Source organism: Hoplias malabaricus, chromosome 10 (genome assembly GCF_029633855.1).
Source record: "Hoplias malabaricus isolate fHopMal1 chromosome 10, fHopMal1.hap1, whole genome shotgun sequence".
NCBI classification, from domain to species: domain Eukaryota; kingdom Metazoa; phylum Chordata; class Actinopteri; order Characiformes; family Erythrinidae; genus Hoplias; species Hoplias malabaricus.
The window spans coordinates 29,034,384-29,049,407 of NC_089809.1; the positions used below are offsets into that span (position 1 = coordinate 29,034,384).

Genomic DNA, 15,024 nt, shown 5'->3' on the forward strand with positions numbered 1-15,024 from the left:
TAGGAAATGGTTGCCATTTGAAGTTAATGGTGTGAAAAATGTGTCTAAGGCAATAATGAAAGCTACCAAATTGCCTTCCTTTTTGTTTTTGTAAAGGCAAGCCCAAGTAAAATAACCAGGCTTATCCAGACATTGTATGGAGCCAGAGGCTGAAGCATTAGAGGGCATCTTCTTTATGGGGGCACTTGAGCATGTCTTGCTTTATTGATGACTCCCATTAGCCTGTGATCACCCTGTCTCAGTGTGCTAGTTTAAGTGTTTAAGTGGTCCTCTGTCCCTGCTGTTGATTTAAATTTCTCTCTCTCTCTTTTCTATTTCACTTTCTCCCTCTCCACTCCTTGCAGGGTGTCAGTAGACCTGATCTCATGAGCCTTATCTCCTGGTCTGAGACCTGTGAACTGGATGTACTGAGGACGATAACCCCCTCACAAGGCCAATGACCTTCTACGTTGTACGTTTCCAGTATTTGCTTTCAGTTCTTTACAGTGACATGAGGGTTCAGACTTTCTGGGCCCAAAGTTTCTCAAACATGTCTCTTCCCTGGACTATTTAGTCACTGTCATATCTGAGATTCTTCTATTTCTATAGTGTCAGTTTCTGAAGTCTTAAATTATCTAAAATTATGTTTTACATATATTGCCTTTTAAGTAAGTGTGTGTGTGTGTGTGTGTGTGTGTGTGTGTGTGTGTGTGTGAGATATAAACTCATAACTTAAACATTAATCACATTGTTTTAATTCATTTAGATATGGGGGTGTCATCCACCATCATAGCCCACAAAAATGGCCATAAGTCTCTTAGCTGGAGCTTATACCTCACTTAGAGGATGCAACAGTCTGCAAATGTTCATATAACCAGTTCTATAACAGATTGTGTCACAGTATGCACTCTCAGTGAATTGTATGTCAAAACTACTTATGTCATTTGTTAAGCTGATATTCTCCTTTTTACCCACAGGATATACTCAGTGGTTTGTGTCAGATTCTGTGATGGAAAATCGTGGTAAGTGATTACTTCACAAAGCACACATTCTGGTTTGTATTCTAGCTTTGTCACTGAGGGGAATGAATGGCTATGGAGTGCATGTTGAATGTTTATCATTCTAAATAGAACTTGGTTGTATATCAGGCACATTGAAATGCTTGTGTATAGCACCACTTTGTGGAAATAGACCTATAACTAAACTGAATCTATTTCATCTTCATTCATAATCAAGAAACATCACTGAACATGATTACCTCCCATGCTTTGTTTGGTACAGCGAAAGGTTTAGTAGTCCGTTTCTATCATGGAATACTTCATTGGGGGAGTTTTGTGTCAAGTTTAGTTAGCATCATGGAAACTAATGCAGAGCTTTTAAGCGCAAATCAGAAAAAAATGAATCCAAACAGCTGGTAGGCACCCCTAAAATGCATTAAGATATCAGACCATTTTGTCCCTACTTCCTCACACAGCTGAGCCCAGCTCGTTTTTCCAGGTCACAGCATTGCCAGGTTCTGGGCTCAGACAGAACCGACCAGCAGGATCTGTGTGTTTGGACCAGCGCCCCAGTGTAGACGTTGTAACTAGGACACAGAATTAGGGACGCAGCTCACTCATGAGTTGATTTATTTCCACTAAAACACAGAGAGTTGAATTTTGTGCTGGACCAGTGGAAGCATTACCAGAATATTTTCTGAATGCATTGAGGTTGGAGTTCTGGATTCAATTCATTTTTGTTTAGTTATTTTTACTTTCTCACTCGTTTTCTCTCTCTCGCCTCTCTCTTGCCTCTGCTTCTGCCTCTCTCTCTCGCTCGCTCTGTCTCTCGCGCCTTAGTGCAGCATTATTTTTGCATGGTTTGGGGATTTCACAGTTGCAACAGGAAAGAAAGGTTTGTTTGTATTTGACTTTGCTGTTACATTAAAACCTCAAGCTTTTGCATTTTTTTCCCCTTCAGAATATGTTTGTTAATTCCTTGGAGTATGTAGTGGTTATGTTTAAAGATTTAAATATTTTTAACTGTGTTATTAAATCATTAATGTTAACATATTGTGTTCTATTTGAATCAACAAGCTTCTATGTAGTTATTGTTAGTACCTTGTTTAGTTTAAGACTGTGTGGGTCCCCCCCCTCCACCTTTTAAACAGGGCTGGCTCCCCCTCTATCTCTCCTGGCCTGTGTCTTTGAGGCTTGTGATGTACTGTGAAAGCACACTTACTGTTTGTAATTAATCAGTCAATTAAGTGCTTAGTACAAATCACTGAATCTGAAGTGGTAGCTTCAGAGAGAATGAGACATTACTCATGTGAACCAGTTCCACCCCACCCCCACCCTCTTTCAACAGGGTTAGCCTGTCATGGGATCATTTTTATACGCTACACATGTTCACACTCATTTTCATCTAATGGACCCTGCAGGGCGTGCTTGGAATTCTAGTGAGTGGCCGCTAGGGGGTATCCCTCGCTGTTTCGTCTATGGGGCAGAACGCTGTCTGTTTTTCAGGGGATTTAGAGGGTGGTGCTAAATTGTGAACTTTTTTGTTTACGTTGTCATTATAAATAAAGTTCACAAGGAATAGTCTCAATTTGTAAATAATAATAATAAAAAACTTTTCTGACCTTGTCAGTAATGAAAATGAGTGTTGTTTCAGATGATGTTGTTTCATCCTGTTGCCTAGAGAATTTTATTTTTAGACAGGTCTTTGTTATATAGGTAATAAGTCTTGAGATAGGTGACACTAGTGGCCAAATCTCAGCCTAGAACAGGACTGAGTCTGTCTTTTGCTTATTGTATTTACTGTTTTTATTGTATTTATTCGTTTATTAACTTTTGTGTTTAAGTACATTATATAATATATAAAGTTCTATAATATGTATAACATGTTCAACTTTATATAAACAAGGAAAATGTGAATGTAGCCTGAAACATTGGAACCTCTGTTATATAGAAGTTAAATGTGCCCAGTTTAGATATAAAAATGATGAACTCTAAGGATTTATTTAATTATTTTCATATTTCCGCTGAAACATTGTATAAGGGAGGGTGTTTTTTTACTAGCTCAGAATTTCAGCTGAACGATCAGTAGGGGTAGTGAAATGAGGATGTCAAACATACAGCTTTTTAATGACCTGAAGTCCAGGTACAAAAGTTACTTTTGGATTTAGACTAGCTTTAATAAAACAGTACATTTTAAGTAAAAAAGTACTGTGTCCATTATACTACTCCCAGAACCTGAATAATACAAAAAACTTGAAGCCGTTTTCCTTCCTAGCAGTCTGTGTATGAATCAGTGGGATTCCACTCCTCTTTTCATGTTGTTCACCATATCGTTCTAATTAAGTGTCTCTCAGCCTTCCACGGAGTAGCCCCTTAATCTCTTTCCTTTCCTTTCTCTCTCACTCTCTCTTTCTCTCACACATGCACACACTTTGCACTTTGACCCTCACTCTCTGGAATGATAGGCATCCATCTGGAGTTGCACTGATCTGCAGGCTTATTTATAAAGTCAGGGAGGGAGGGTCAGTGTAAAGGAAAGGGGTGGGGAGTAACAGAGGGAGGAGAGCAGGGCGCCAGGAGAGGAGAAGGGAGGTTATGTTGGCGTGAGAGTTACTAAGAGAAAGAGCGAGAGCCGTAAAGATCAGCGGATAGGACAGAGAAAAAGAGCGTGAGAAGGAGACGTAAGCTGGCAGGAAAGAGGCCCTTTAGCTTGGGATCCAGGGCAAGCCAGAGTGAAGAAGGTGGACCCTTTGTTGTCCAGCGAGGAGGTGGGCCCTTTCCAGGGCAGTGGCCTTTAGGGCCACGAGCATGGGACAGAGCCTCTCTTTGGAGACGGCATCTCAGGACTCCAGGACACACATCGGTGAGTTACATGAATTAATCTCTGGTGTAAAAAAATGTTGAATGCTTACAATTAAACAAACACTTGTTTTTTTAACTTGTTGGATGTAGTAACAAGTTTTTAATTGTTATAAGAACACGTTATATCTTGTAAGCAGTACCTTTATAGAAAAAGGGCAAAATGTGCCTGAGGTCTGTTAGTAAAAGAAAGTACACATGAAATGTGTGTGTTTCAAATTTCCTCTTGGTTCATTATACATGACAAGTTTACATAACGTAAAGGATAAGGGAGGTTTTTATCTGCTCCAAGGACATGATCTGAATTTTTGCTACGTGCAGCTAGCACAGCTTAAAAAAATCAGCAGGAGTCTGGTGTTTTCTGAAAAGGACTAAAATAGTATCAAAAGATGCATTAAATCTCTTTCTCTCTCTGTTTGATAGACCCTCACTCTGTTTGAAAGCAGTCAGGTGACTGACCGTTCTAAATCTGGATTCATTCGGCTAAATAGAGAATCAGGCATTTACATTTTGACACATTTTATGCAAAAACAGAGACTGTAACAACCAGCTCAAGTGCTGAGGTGGTTTGTCCCGTCCGTAGTACTTGTGCATAATACTGTTGGATTGAATCCAGCCCTGTCCTTTTAAGCAGTGCTTCTCATTCTTATGAGCTCTTATCTAAGAAGTTTTCAGCCTCAAAATGTCTGCCCACCCTTTCCAAGTGTTTAAAATATCAGCAGATGTTGCTTTTCTTGTTTAGGCACTGAAAACACTTTTATATTGGCCCTGAGGAATATTCATGTCCAAGAATTGTTTGGTGCAGCAGTTCCTGCCATTGTGATTCTCCAGTCATTTCTAAATTCCGACACTTTCTTCATGTTAGGAAAACTAAACTGCTAGTGTTTACATCCTTCTGTGTTTGCTCAGACTGGAATTAAGGTGATTTCATTTTCATGCTATTGTTCATTTTTTTGTGTATTATGATGACTGAGATGATTAAAGAGGAGTACTCCATGCTGTGCTAGTTTGTGTGGCTGTCACAGTTATATTTGTAGATCTGTAAGCTCTGAAAAGGGGAGATAAAGCTCAAATCTCATTCAGTAACCACAGCAACAGTGTTTATGTAAACAAGTGTGTTTTGAATTGAAATCAATGTTTGGTTCATATTATTGCTAAGATGCATGTTAGACCTAACAGTCTTGGCTCAGTCATTTTATGTTTGCCATTTAGGCAGTGATTGATGCATACACACGGGCCTAACCCACTGTGTATTCTGTACACTGAGGTTTCTGTCAACCAAGCAGAGGTCAGGATTGCTTCCTTTGTATTATTTACTTTGAACTTGATTTGACCCTGGATTTCTTTTAAAAATATATATTATTATTATTTGTATATTTTTTGCAGCTTATACCACACACTTAACCTGCTCTGATGAAGACTGAGCTTTCAGATAAGAAATGGATCTTAGACCAACCGAGATGGTGTTTCTGGCAGAGGTCCACAAAATCTTTTGTTGTGTTTTTATTCTACCCCATTTTCTCTCCAATCTTCATTACCTGTTTCACCCACTGTCTAGGTTTTCTTAGCATATGATGATAAGTAGTGGAATGGCAGCACATGCTTCCTGTGAGACATTTAAAGACAGTCCCCCCACTACTGCTATAATATCTGTGGACATCACATTGCATTTGGAGTGGAATGCTCACTATTCCGATCTTATATTAGCTAAGAGTCATGCATTGGCTAGCACCATACTGAGAGTTTTGGGAGGAGGGTGGTCCACCCTATCCACCCACAGAGTGCAAGGCCAGTTATGCACACATGGGATCCTTGCATAGACAGTTGCTGGACCTCACTGGTTATAACTGGACACCTCTGGATATTATTTAGAAATATGTGTTTGTGTGCTAATATGCAGGAATTTAACAAATGTTGAAAGCCGCTGTGTCTTAATTAGTAATACACAATGGTATCTGTAACATTTTGATCAATATATTTGTCTGCATTTTATTTATTTTATATCAATTTGTGAAGATAGAAAATAAGATCTACATTTTGTAAATGCTTGATTATCAGCACTTTCCCACACTTTCTATCATTACATTCCTGGTCTTGGGCTGGATAGGTCTGAGATTTCATGTGAACTAAACATCAAATTATAGTGTTAAACCTTGCCATTACCTCATCCTCCTCTCCTTTTCAAAACAAAACATAGTTAAATTATGGAGAAACAAATGAAAATCTGAGTAACAATTATAACCGTTTCCCTCAGTCTAGGAGGAAACGGGGGAGAGTCCTCATCAGCAGTGGAGACAGAAAACACAGCTAAGGGTTTCTTTCTGCAAGCAGTAGTCAGTCAGGCCCTTAGTTCTCCTCAGCCAACTGACCAGTCAAACAGCACGGCTAGGTTTCGTCTCAATACAGGACTCTTTGTTTCCTTGGACTTGCCTTTACTATCACTGGATTCACTTATGGCTACTTCTCAGTTTCTCAAAATGTCATGTTTCTGGATGCTGTAAGAACCACTTACTAGAGCCTACAACAATGCATTATAGTGGAGAAAAGCTATAAAGGTGAAAACGTGACCACTTATGTAGCTTGGCCTTCAATTACTGTATTTCTCTGGGAAAGTATATGGAGTTGTAGATTAAGCTAATTGTTTAAGTAGCATCACTGCTGGACATGTAATGATGTTTAGCATGACACTTGCTCACTAACAGTGTGTTCTGAGTGGAATTGGCACTGTTACTGGTTGGGGGAGGGGGTGTTGAGTGCAATCACGAGAGGGAAGGGGAGAGGGAGGGTGGTGTTCCTCATGAGTTCTCCCAGTGGAGACACTCTTGCGTAACCATGCAAGCTGCTCCAGGCTTCATGCCTGCCTCTGAACCAGTGATACAGCTATTGTCTATCCATTCCCTTAAGCAAGTGGTTCTCAAACTTTTTAGACCAAGTACCACCGATTATTAAATCAAAACGTTCAAGTCCCACCTATCAATCCTATGCCATGCTTGAAACACAATGATACGTTTATGAGAATATACATTTTGGAGAAATATGCATTTTGAAATAAAAAAAAAAAACCCAACAACAAACATGGAGAGATGGTATGGGCTTTAATAGACTACAAATGAAAATGGTGCCCCCAGTGGCTCTCGGCACTTGTAACAGTCGGTGAAGGAGCTGCGGTGCTGTTAAACAGTATTTAAAGACACTAATGATGCGAAGATCGGTCATGTCGTGTTTCTTAATTGTTCTCTCTATTTATGCCTCTACATGTAGTCCTCCTGGGCTTAGGAGTATTTCGTGGGGTGAGTCTCTGTTTGTTTTTCTTGTTTCCACTTTGCCATTTTTCCAATAAAGTCCAAATTACTTACGTCTGTCTTTACCCTTTGCTTACATTTAGTAAGAAGCTGAAACTGGGTTCTTTACACTGATCTTGCAAAATACTGGGAGACCACGTTCCCTCCCTGGGAAAAAAAGAGGCAGGGGAATGCTGCCCCAGCCCTTCTCTTACAGACGTACTGAACTGCAGTTTCTTCGTAGCCCATGTTGTATTTTATTATTATTATTTTTTTTTTTTTTACCATAAGCTACATTCCCACAAACTAAGCTTAATTATGAAAACTGTGAAACATTGTTGTTTACACTTGAACATTTTTCAGTTTCAGATGTTCAGTTATTAATGAATATTTTATTAATTAGAATTTTTTTTTCAAGGTCATATGGTGTACCACCACTTGCTGCTTCCCATACCACTAGTATTACGCGTACCACAGTTTGAGAACCACTGCCTTAAGCGAACAGCATTCACACCTGATTCCTTCTACATTTGGGCCATATGTGCACACAGCCCTTACACCGTATTCTTTCTGATTTATAAGTTGCTAGGTCTCCATGAGGTGAAAAAACACCCTACTGTTTTTATATTGCTACATGTGATATTGATAAGCCATTCAGTTCAATAAAAGCACATTGGTTAACCCTTTTTAGATTAAATGTTGGCTTATATCATTTTTGCCAGTGGTGTTTTGTCCATTATAGCCATTAGGCCACTGCCATAGCTGTTACTACAGACACATTTTTTATATATATATATATATATATATATATATTATTTTTTTAAATCATATTTTTTCCAAAAAAGATATATAAAAGAAATTGAAAAGTGTGTGTGTGTGTGTGTGGGGTTGAATAAATGTGTGTATATATAAATATTTTTTTTCCACAGCTACAAGTACACTAAATGTAATCTTTATCTATGTCTTCGCCACAAAGTGTGAATGGAGGGTTCATAACTTTTGATTGGATCCAAATAACTTATCACATTACTTTGCTGGAATGCTTATTGGCTACTGGTTCTGGGTGTTGACTGAAATGCCCTTGACCTGTCAAGTGGCCATTGTTAGACAATATGCACACATTGCTTTAAACAGATGACCCAGATATTTTCTTATCCAAAGCCTCTTATGACAGGTTTAATAAGTTAACAAATAAGTGACCACAGTTAGGAAATAAGTGACCAATGTGAGAAATCTTGTTGAAACCTCTTCTCAGATTTAGAGGAAATTCTACAAATTATTTTATTATTGTAGGTTTCTTGTCTTGTAGTCTCTGTTGGTAAATACTTTCAGTTATAAAAAATTAGGTCTTTGTTCATGAACATGAACCTAATACAGTGAAACCTTGACTTATAAGGGAATCATTTTTTTGCTTTATGAAGCGAGCCGAGATCTGAGTTATGAGCGTGTGAGTTTACGCCACCCGCCACAAGTAGCCCAGCGAGCGTACAGTTCTCTTGGTTATCTTGCTGTACGAGCATCTCTGTTGTATTGCTGTTTTTTGTAGCATTAAGTGTGTAGTGAGTAAGTTAAAGTGATAGAGCATGAAATGGAAAAACTCCCCCAACCTCATCCGCTAATCTCCTTTGTCTGATCTTCAAGGTAAATACACTTAATAGAACCAGTATATTTCTTTACATTATCTTTTATGTATTATTTTATATACATTATTTTTTATTTATAAAGAAAATGTAACTTATTTAAAAGTGAAAAAAGTGTTGTGGTTTTGGGGGCTGGAACAAATTTAATAGCATTTCAATTCATTTTAATGGGGAAATTTAATTTGATAATTGAGCAAACTGAGTTACGAACTTGGTCACAGAACGAATTAAACTCATAAGTCAAGGTATTTCTGTTTGTCATTTTGCCTGATTTTATAGTCTTGCTTTGGTTGTGTGAGAATTTGAATTCATTGGTTGTTCCTGGCTGATGCTATGCTGCCTAGGATCTGTTTACAATTTTTCTGTTAGTCTTGTTTATTTTATCTCTGGCTTTATGAGTTTGATATTAATATTGGTGTTTCAGCCCATTTGTCAAGTACAGAATATGATGTGCTTACAGATGAAGCTAAAAGATTGGCCTCGTACACTTGGACAAATTTTTTTTTTTTTTTTTTTTTTTTTTTTTTTTTTTTTTTTTTTTTTTTTTTTAACAACTTTCAAGTCACAATGTGCTTTGTATGTTAGAGTATGTCGAGAATTAATTTTAAAGTATTAGCCAAGAGATGCATTTATATCATGTTTCATTGGATTTTCAGTGGATCAAAATTCTACATAAACTTTTATGGCTTACCTTTAGTCAATAATTTAAGTTATCTCGTTGTTCCTGACAGAAGTTGTGTAAATAACTGTTGAGCATTCTTTTTCTGTTCAGCCCACAAACTTGCTGTAGGATGGCCACTACAACACAGTAATTTTATTGTCCTTAAATGTTGTTGTTGGGGTTTTTTTATTTTATTTTACAGCTTTGGAGAAATGCTTAGGATCATTGTCCTGTGAAAGACCCGTTTTGACCAATTTACAGTTTTCTGGTTGATGCCAGGTTGGTGCATCACTATACCTTTTATAACCCTCTTCCCTGATGTCATACACACCCTTAAAAATAGTGGTCTTTTAGTGAGGCTATAGAAGAAAAATGTTGGTTCTACAAAGAATCACGTTTGTTAAAGAGATGTGTAAGCGTGAAGAACCCTTTAGAGGTTAAAAAAAGCTTCACTTGACTAAAAGTTATTTGCAAAAATATATAGATGAAATAGTGGTTATTCTGTGGCATCATTCATATAACTCAAATAACACCTTTATTTTAAAGAGAGCACTTCCTGAAGTCTACCAGTCCTTTTCAAACCCCAACAGACTCACAACATGATGCTGCCACCCATCCGTCACAGTTGGGATGATTGTCTTTATGTTAAGATCCTCAGCCTTTTTTCTCCAGACATAGCACTGATGATTATGGCCAAACTGTTCAATTTTTTTTTTCATCTCAGATGCACCTACTTTCTCAGTGGTATAGGATACAAACCAATTAGAAACATTTTCTATATTTGCATGCAGCTGCTTGTGGCAGATATTTCTCCTACTGAGGGTTTTTTTTTTTTTCATTTTATGAGGAGCACTAAATAGCTTTGGTGTTCACCACAGAGATGGTGTAACTGGCTTGTTCACTGGTTTCATGATATGGGGAATGTTTACTCAGTGAAAGTAAAACCAGTTTAGTTATGTTTTTGTGTGTGTTCGTTCACAGGCAAAAGAAAGAAAACACACATGGTGCTTTACATCAGTCACTGTTACCGTGATAATGTTCATTTCCTATGGCTTCGCAGTGCTTTGTATTTGTTGAACCTAAACACACATCACATCAAACATGTTTTTCTGATGTCAGGATATTCACAGCACGCTTATTTGCATATTGCACTTTTTAGTGATATCAGTCCTGCATATGTTGATATCATGGGGAAATGTAAGGAATATATATAACCCTAATAAGCCCACACATTCATAGACTACATGCATAATGTTTACTTATATCTTATTGAACCTTTGACTGGGTTTACTTGGGCATATTTGTGTCTGAACAGTTTGGTGGTTTGCGCTGCTGGGGTGAGCCATTGCAGCAGATTTTGTGCTACAAGTTGTTCTGTGTAATACAAGTTTGAAAACAGAAGAGGAGGAGACTGTCAGTAAGCTGTGTGGTGGCCTGCCTTGAGTACATAGATAATTGTGGCCAGCTCTCCCTCTCTGTGAAGGACAAAGGGAATCTGTTGTGCCTGTGTAATAGCTCACTGAGGCTTTTCAAGATGATTGTGGCGTTCCTACTGGGTTTCCTAGCATGATTGGATGTTAATAGCTAAGGGTTTGTTTAATGCTTAATTGCTACTGAAAAGTGCCTTAAAATCAGATCCTCACACTCAGCTTATTTGTCAGGATTATTCTAGACAAGCTAGAGCCACACCTAGGATGAGTGTGTTGTTTTTCAGGGTCAGAGGAGATGTAGGTTTTACTTTGGATGCTTTAATAGCAAATATGAGCATGGTTTACATTGACTGCAGTGCACTGAACTTGCAGTGTTGACTCACTGATGCGTGCTATTTTTCACATCTGTCCTAATATGTTTTCCACTTCACACTGGTGTGCTTAGTGGGTGGGGATCCTCTCACTTCACCCCTTTTCCCCCTACCTCACTCAGGATCAGGGTGGAGTACAGTTTCCTCCCTCTGTTTCCCAGGCCTCACCCTCCCAACCCCTCCCCCCCCACACACACACTACATCAGGCAAAGTAGGAGGAGGAGGTGGGGTGAGGGGGGGTTGGAACCCCCCTCCTCCTCTTCTTGCTACTGTGCCTGATGTAGTTAGAGTCCTTTTTGCCATTCGCTTACACTCAGCACAGGATGTGAAGTCTGCCCACACCTCCCTCAAACGGACATTTTTATCAACACACAGTGCCGTCTGCAGCTGTCTGCTCTGGATCTGCTTTCTCCTGTTCTCACAGACCAGAGCTGTGAGCAATGCGGAGTCTATTAAAGTCCAGCATCAGCGAACAATGAGCATTGCCTAGCTATAACTCGGCCGGCCGGCTGGTTGAAGTCCACAAGACTGCAGCGTTATTTCTTCCCTCTTCCAAGGCTAAATGACTGGGGCTGTTGTAGTGTTGATTTTTCTGTGCCTGCTGATGGATTGCTGTTTGGTGGATATTTTGTCTCGGCTCTGTTCCTTGCTCAGATTTGGATGCATGCCTGTGTGGAGCTGGAGTGTACTGTTCTGCAGGATGAGTTCAGAGTGAGAGACTGTCCGTGTGATGGGTTGTCAGTAATATGACTTTAGTGACAGACTTTTAGCTTTCAATTTCTCATTAATGTCTAGCTTGAGTAGGACTTAGGCTTGTATTCATAGTTTAAAAAAATAGTGGCCTAAAATGTTCAGTAACTTGGGAGGGGTAAATTGGAATTTTGTGAGAAGAGGAGCTCTGCTTGTTTATTTTACTGCAAGAAAGTAAGTTGACTCATTTTTTGGAATTTTTGCTACATAATAACCAAGGCTTTAAATAAGGTCTCTCATTGTTCAGTTGTTTTTTTTAAAGAAAGAACACTGCTTGATTACTCCTCAAAATTCATAATTTATTCAGCTAATCAACCATTGTAGAAGGGACAGTCTTAATCTAAAAACATGAGTTATTTTTGTTTCTCCCAAAGACAAGGACCTGTGTCTGAAGATTTCTTACGAAATGATTCAAGACCCTGACTGGTGTTTTGCCGTTGGGAAATTATCATTGATTTTTTCAGAAGGATCTGAGTGGCATTTTTGGAGCTTTCTCACACCTCTGCAGTTCCTCTAGGCTTCCCTGACTTGTGGGTGTATAGCGGGGGTGTGAGTTGAGGAAACCTCAGCTCCTCCATGGCCTGCTGCCTCCACACCCGTCGCCATGGCAGCTGGAGCCCAGGTATCACCATATTCCCACTCAGAGTATTGTAGCCTCTGTCAGGTGGGGGTTGCCTGGCTGATTCAAATGACTCTTAAACCTGTGTGTGTGAGAGCTCGTACTTGGCCTGTCTGTGATATTTTTTTTTTTTGATCTTTAGAAACAGGAAGTTCAGCGGGGGAGCAATGCTAATTTTCCAGCTACAGATCACATTACAGGAAGCAGAGAGGGCAGCAGGTCTAATATCAGCCATTTGATGTGTATGTAAGGCTCTGAGGGATTGGCTGACTGTAACAGCAAATGAACAGACGTGCAGTGGTTTACTTGATTAAAAGTATAATGTACTTTCTTGATCAATTAGCAGCCACCATTTTTGTTGCTCCATTCATTCAGAAACTATCATAACATTAGGGTCGCTGGCATAATATCTGCTGTATAAATGAATGCATTGCTCAAACAATTATAGAGATAATATAACATATACAATGGCAAAGTGTTTCTAAAGTATTTTTGGATTCTCTGAAGAGTTTTCTGCTGTTAATTTGTTTGTTTGGCCTCTGTTTGCTCTATAAATCATCAAAGTAATTAGAAGATGACTTGTTCACAGGTGTAATCAATATTGACAACACTAATCTCAGACTGAAAGAGTATCCGTAAGGATTAGTGGTTTATATACAGATTAAATTCACATTGTTTACTGTGTTGGATAGATTGTGATATATATTATTTTTCTATTAATATAAGAAATTGCCTGATGTGGCTCACATCTTTAATGCCCCCTCAGTTGTTGTCTGGTAGGACCAGGTCAGGTATTTCTCTGCTTGCGGAGAGTGAGTGTATTGTTTGGGTCAGAAGAGGAGTGAACAGCTGGCTGCTGGACTGAAATGCGCCTGGCATGTTGTGGGAACTTCTCTGAAGAGCAGCAGTGCTGTCGCCAGGACATCCTGTGTTTGCTAGGCTGGATGTTCAGCTCCTGCCAATGCTAATGCTAAATGATAAATATTTTTGCTTCATTGGGAAGAACAAAATCAGATATGAAAACCTGCAGTGTTACCAGAGACAAGATTAAGAATGCACTGTGGGTTTAAATGTGAATTAGCCAGAATGTCATAACTTTGAATCCAGTACTAGTCATGTGTTTAACAAATGTAGCAATTAAATTTTCACTTAAGCCGACTAACCATCATCACTGATCTATGTTTGCATTTTGATACAAGTTAACTGGATTTTTATTATTATTATTATATAATTATGGGGTATATATTATATCTCAGTGGAGTTATTTTCATGCAGTCTTGTTTTTGTAAAGCTGAATATGAATGTTATTCACTTTAACTTTCTGTAATGACATATTAAATAATTTTACCCCTTATAATAATATAACAAACTGAATAACACTAGATTTGTACAATTAAAGAAGGCTTATGCAAAGTTTCAAAAAGAAAAGAAGAAAAAGAAAGAGTAATGTCTAGTCTTGTTTACAGAGCCACACCAAATTGAGAAATGACTGGTACAGCCGAACATTAGCAGTGGAAGTTTTGAAACCCATTGGCGGTTAGAGGAATGCGAGCTGCTTGTGAAGTGTAGCTGCTGCTGGCTGAGGGATGACTGAGGCTCTGTGCAGGGGTCTGTTTGCTTCAACTTCATCTGCCAGGAAACACACTGTTGAGGAGTTTAAAATAACAGCTATTCTTATGAGCCTCAGCAATCTGTGTTTAAAATGCAGTGAAACTACACATCACACATTGTTTGTGTACTTTGTGTGTATGTATATGGCAGATTGTCCTCATTGGTGGATACAGCTGTTCATTGGCTCTTAATTTAACTGAAGACTGTGATTGAGACCTGACATGGACTGCAACGTGAACGTGTTTACACAATGCTTATGCATTCTTGCAGCTTTTTTTTACCCTGGGATGAAAGTACAGAGTCATTGATTTTTATTACTAAATGTCATTTAACCACTTGGCTTTCTGGTCATACAGGCCTTAACTCTCTTTTGGATTTCATTCTAGATGATGAAGGCGACAACCAGCACAATATCACAGGGAGTGAGGGCAGCAATGTGGGGGAAGGCACACCTCCGCCCAAGCGCAAGGGCAAGTTCTCAACCCTGGGCAAGATTTTCAAACCCTGGAAATGGAGGAAGAAGAAAAGCAGTGAGAAGTTTAAGGAAACTTCAGAAGGTGTTTGTTTCTATTGCCTATCTATTAGATCTCACTCTGTATTGTTATAGCACGTTATCTGATCTGAGATGTGAATCAATTCATATAACAATTGTCAACATATTTAAATGTCAGTTAAATATCTTGGACTTTAAAATTTAAAATCAATATTAAGTACAATGGTGGGTCTATTTTTCCAGCAGGCCAACTTAATTAGGCAATATTTAGTCCAAATTATGGACTGTTAATGTGTTGTTTAATTAAACAAGAACTACCAAACCATACTAA

At 38.7% G+C, this 15,024-nt stretch overlaps 1 protein-coding gene across 5 annotated transcripts in view; it reads left to right on the forward strand.

The window, feature by feature from the left end:
* phactr4b (phosphatase and actin regulator 4b) overlaps positions 1–15,024 on the forward strand; it is a 45,453-nt gene that overhangs the window by 13,315 nt on the left and 17,114 nt on the right. For 4 of the 5 annotated variants that reach the window (XM_066683809.1, XM_066683811.1, XM_066683814.1 and 1 more), the window contains exons 1-2: positions 3,628–3,840; positions 14,587–14,757. In XM_066683809.1, the coding sequence (XP_066539906.1) occupies positions 3,786–3,840; positions 14,587–14,757 (226 nt within the window). In that variant the 5' untranslated portion in view covers positions 3,628–3,785. Of the gene's footprint in view, positions 1–344; positions 452–956; positions 1,002–3,627; positions 3,841–14,586; positions 14,758–15,024 lie in introns of those variants that run through there. The other variant, XM_066683813.1, reaches the window with a different exon arrangement.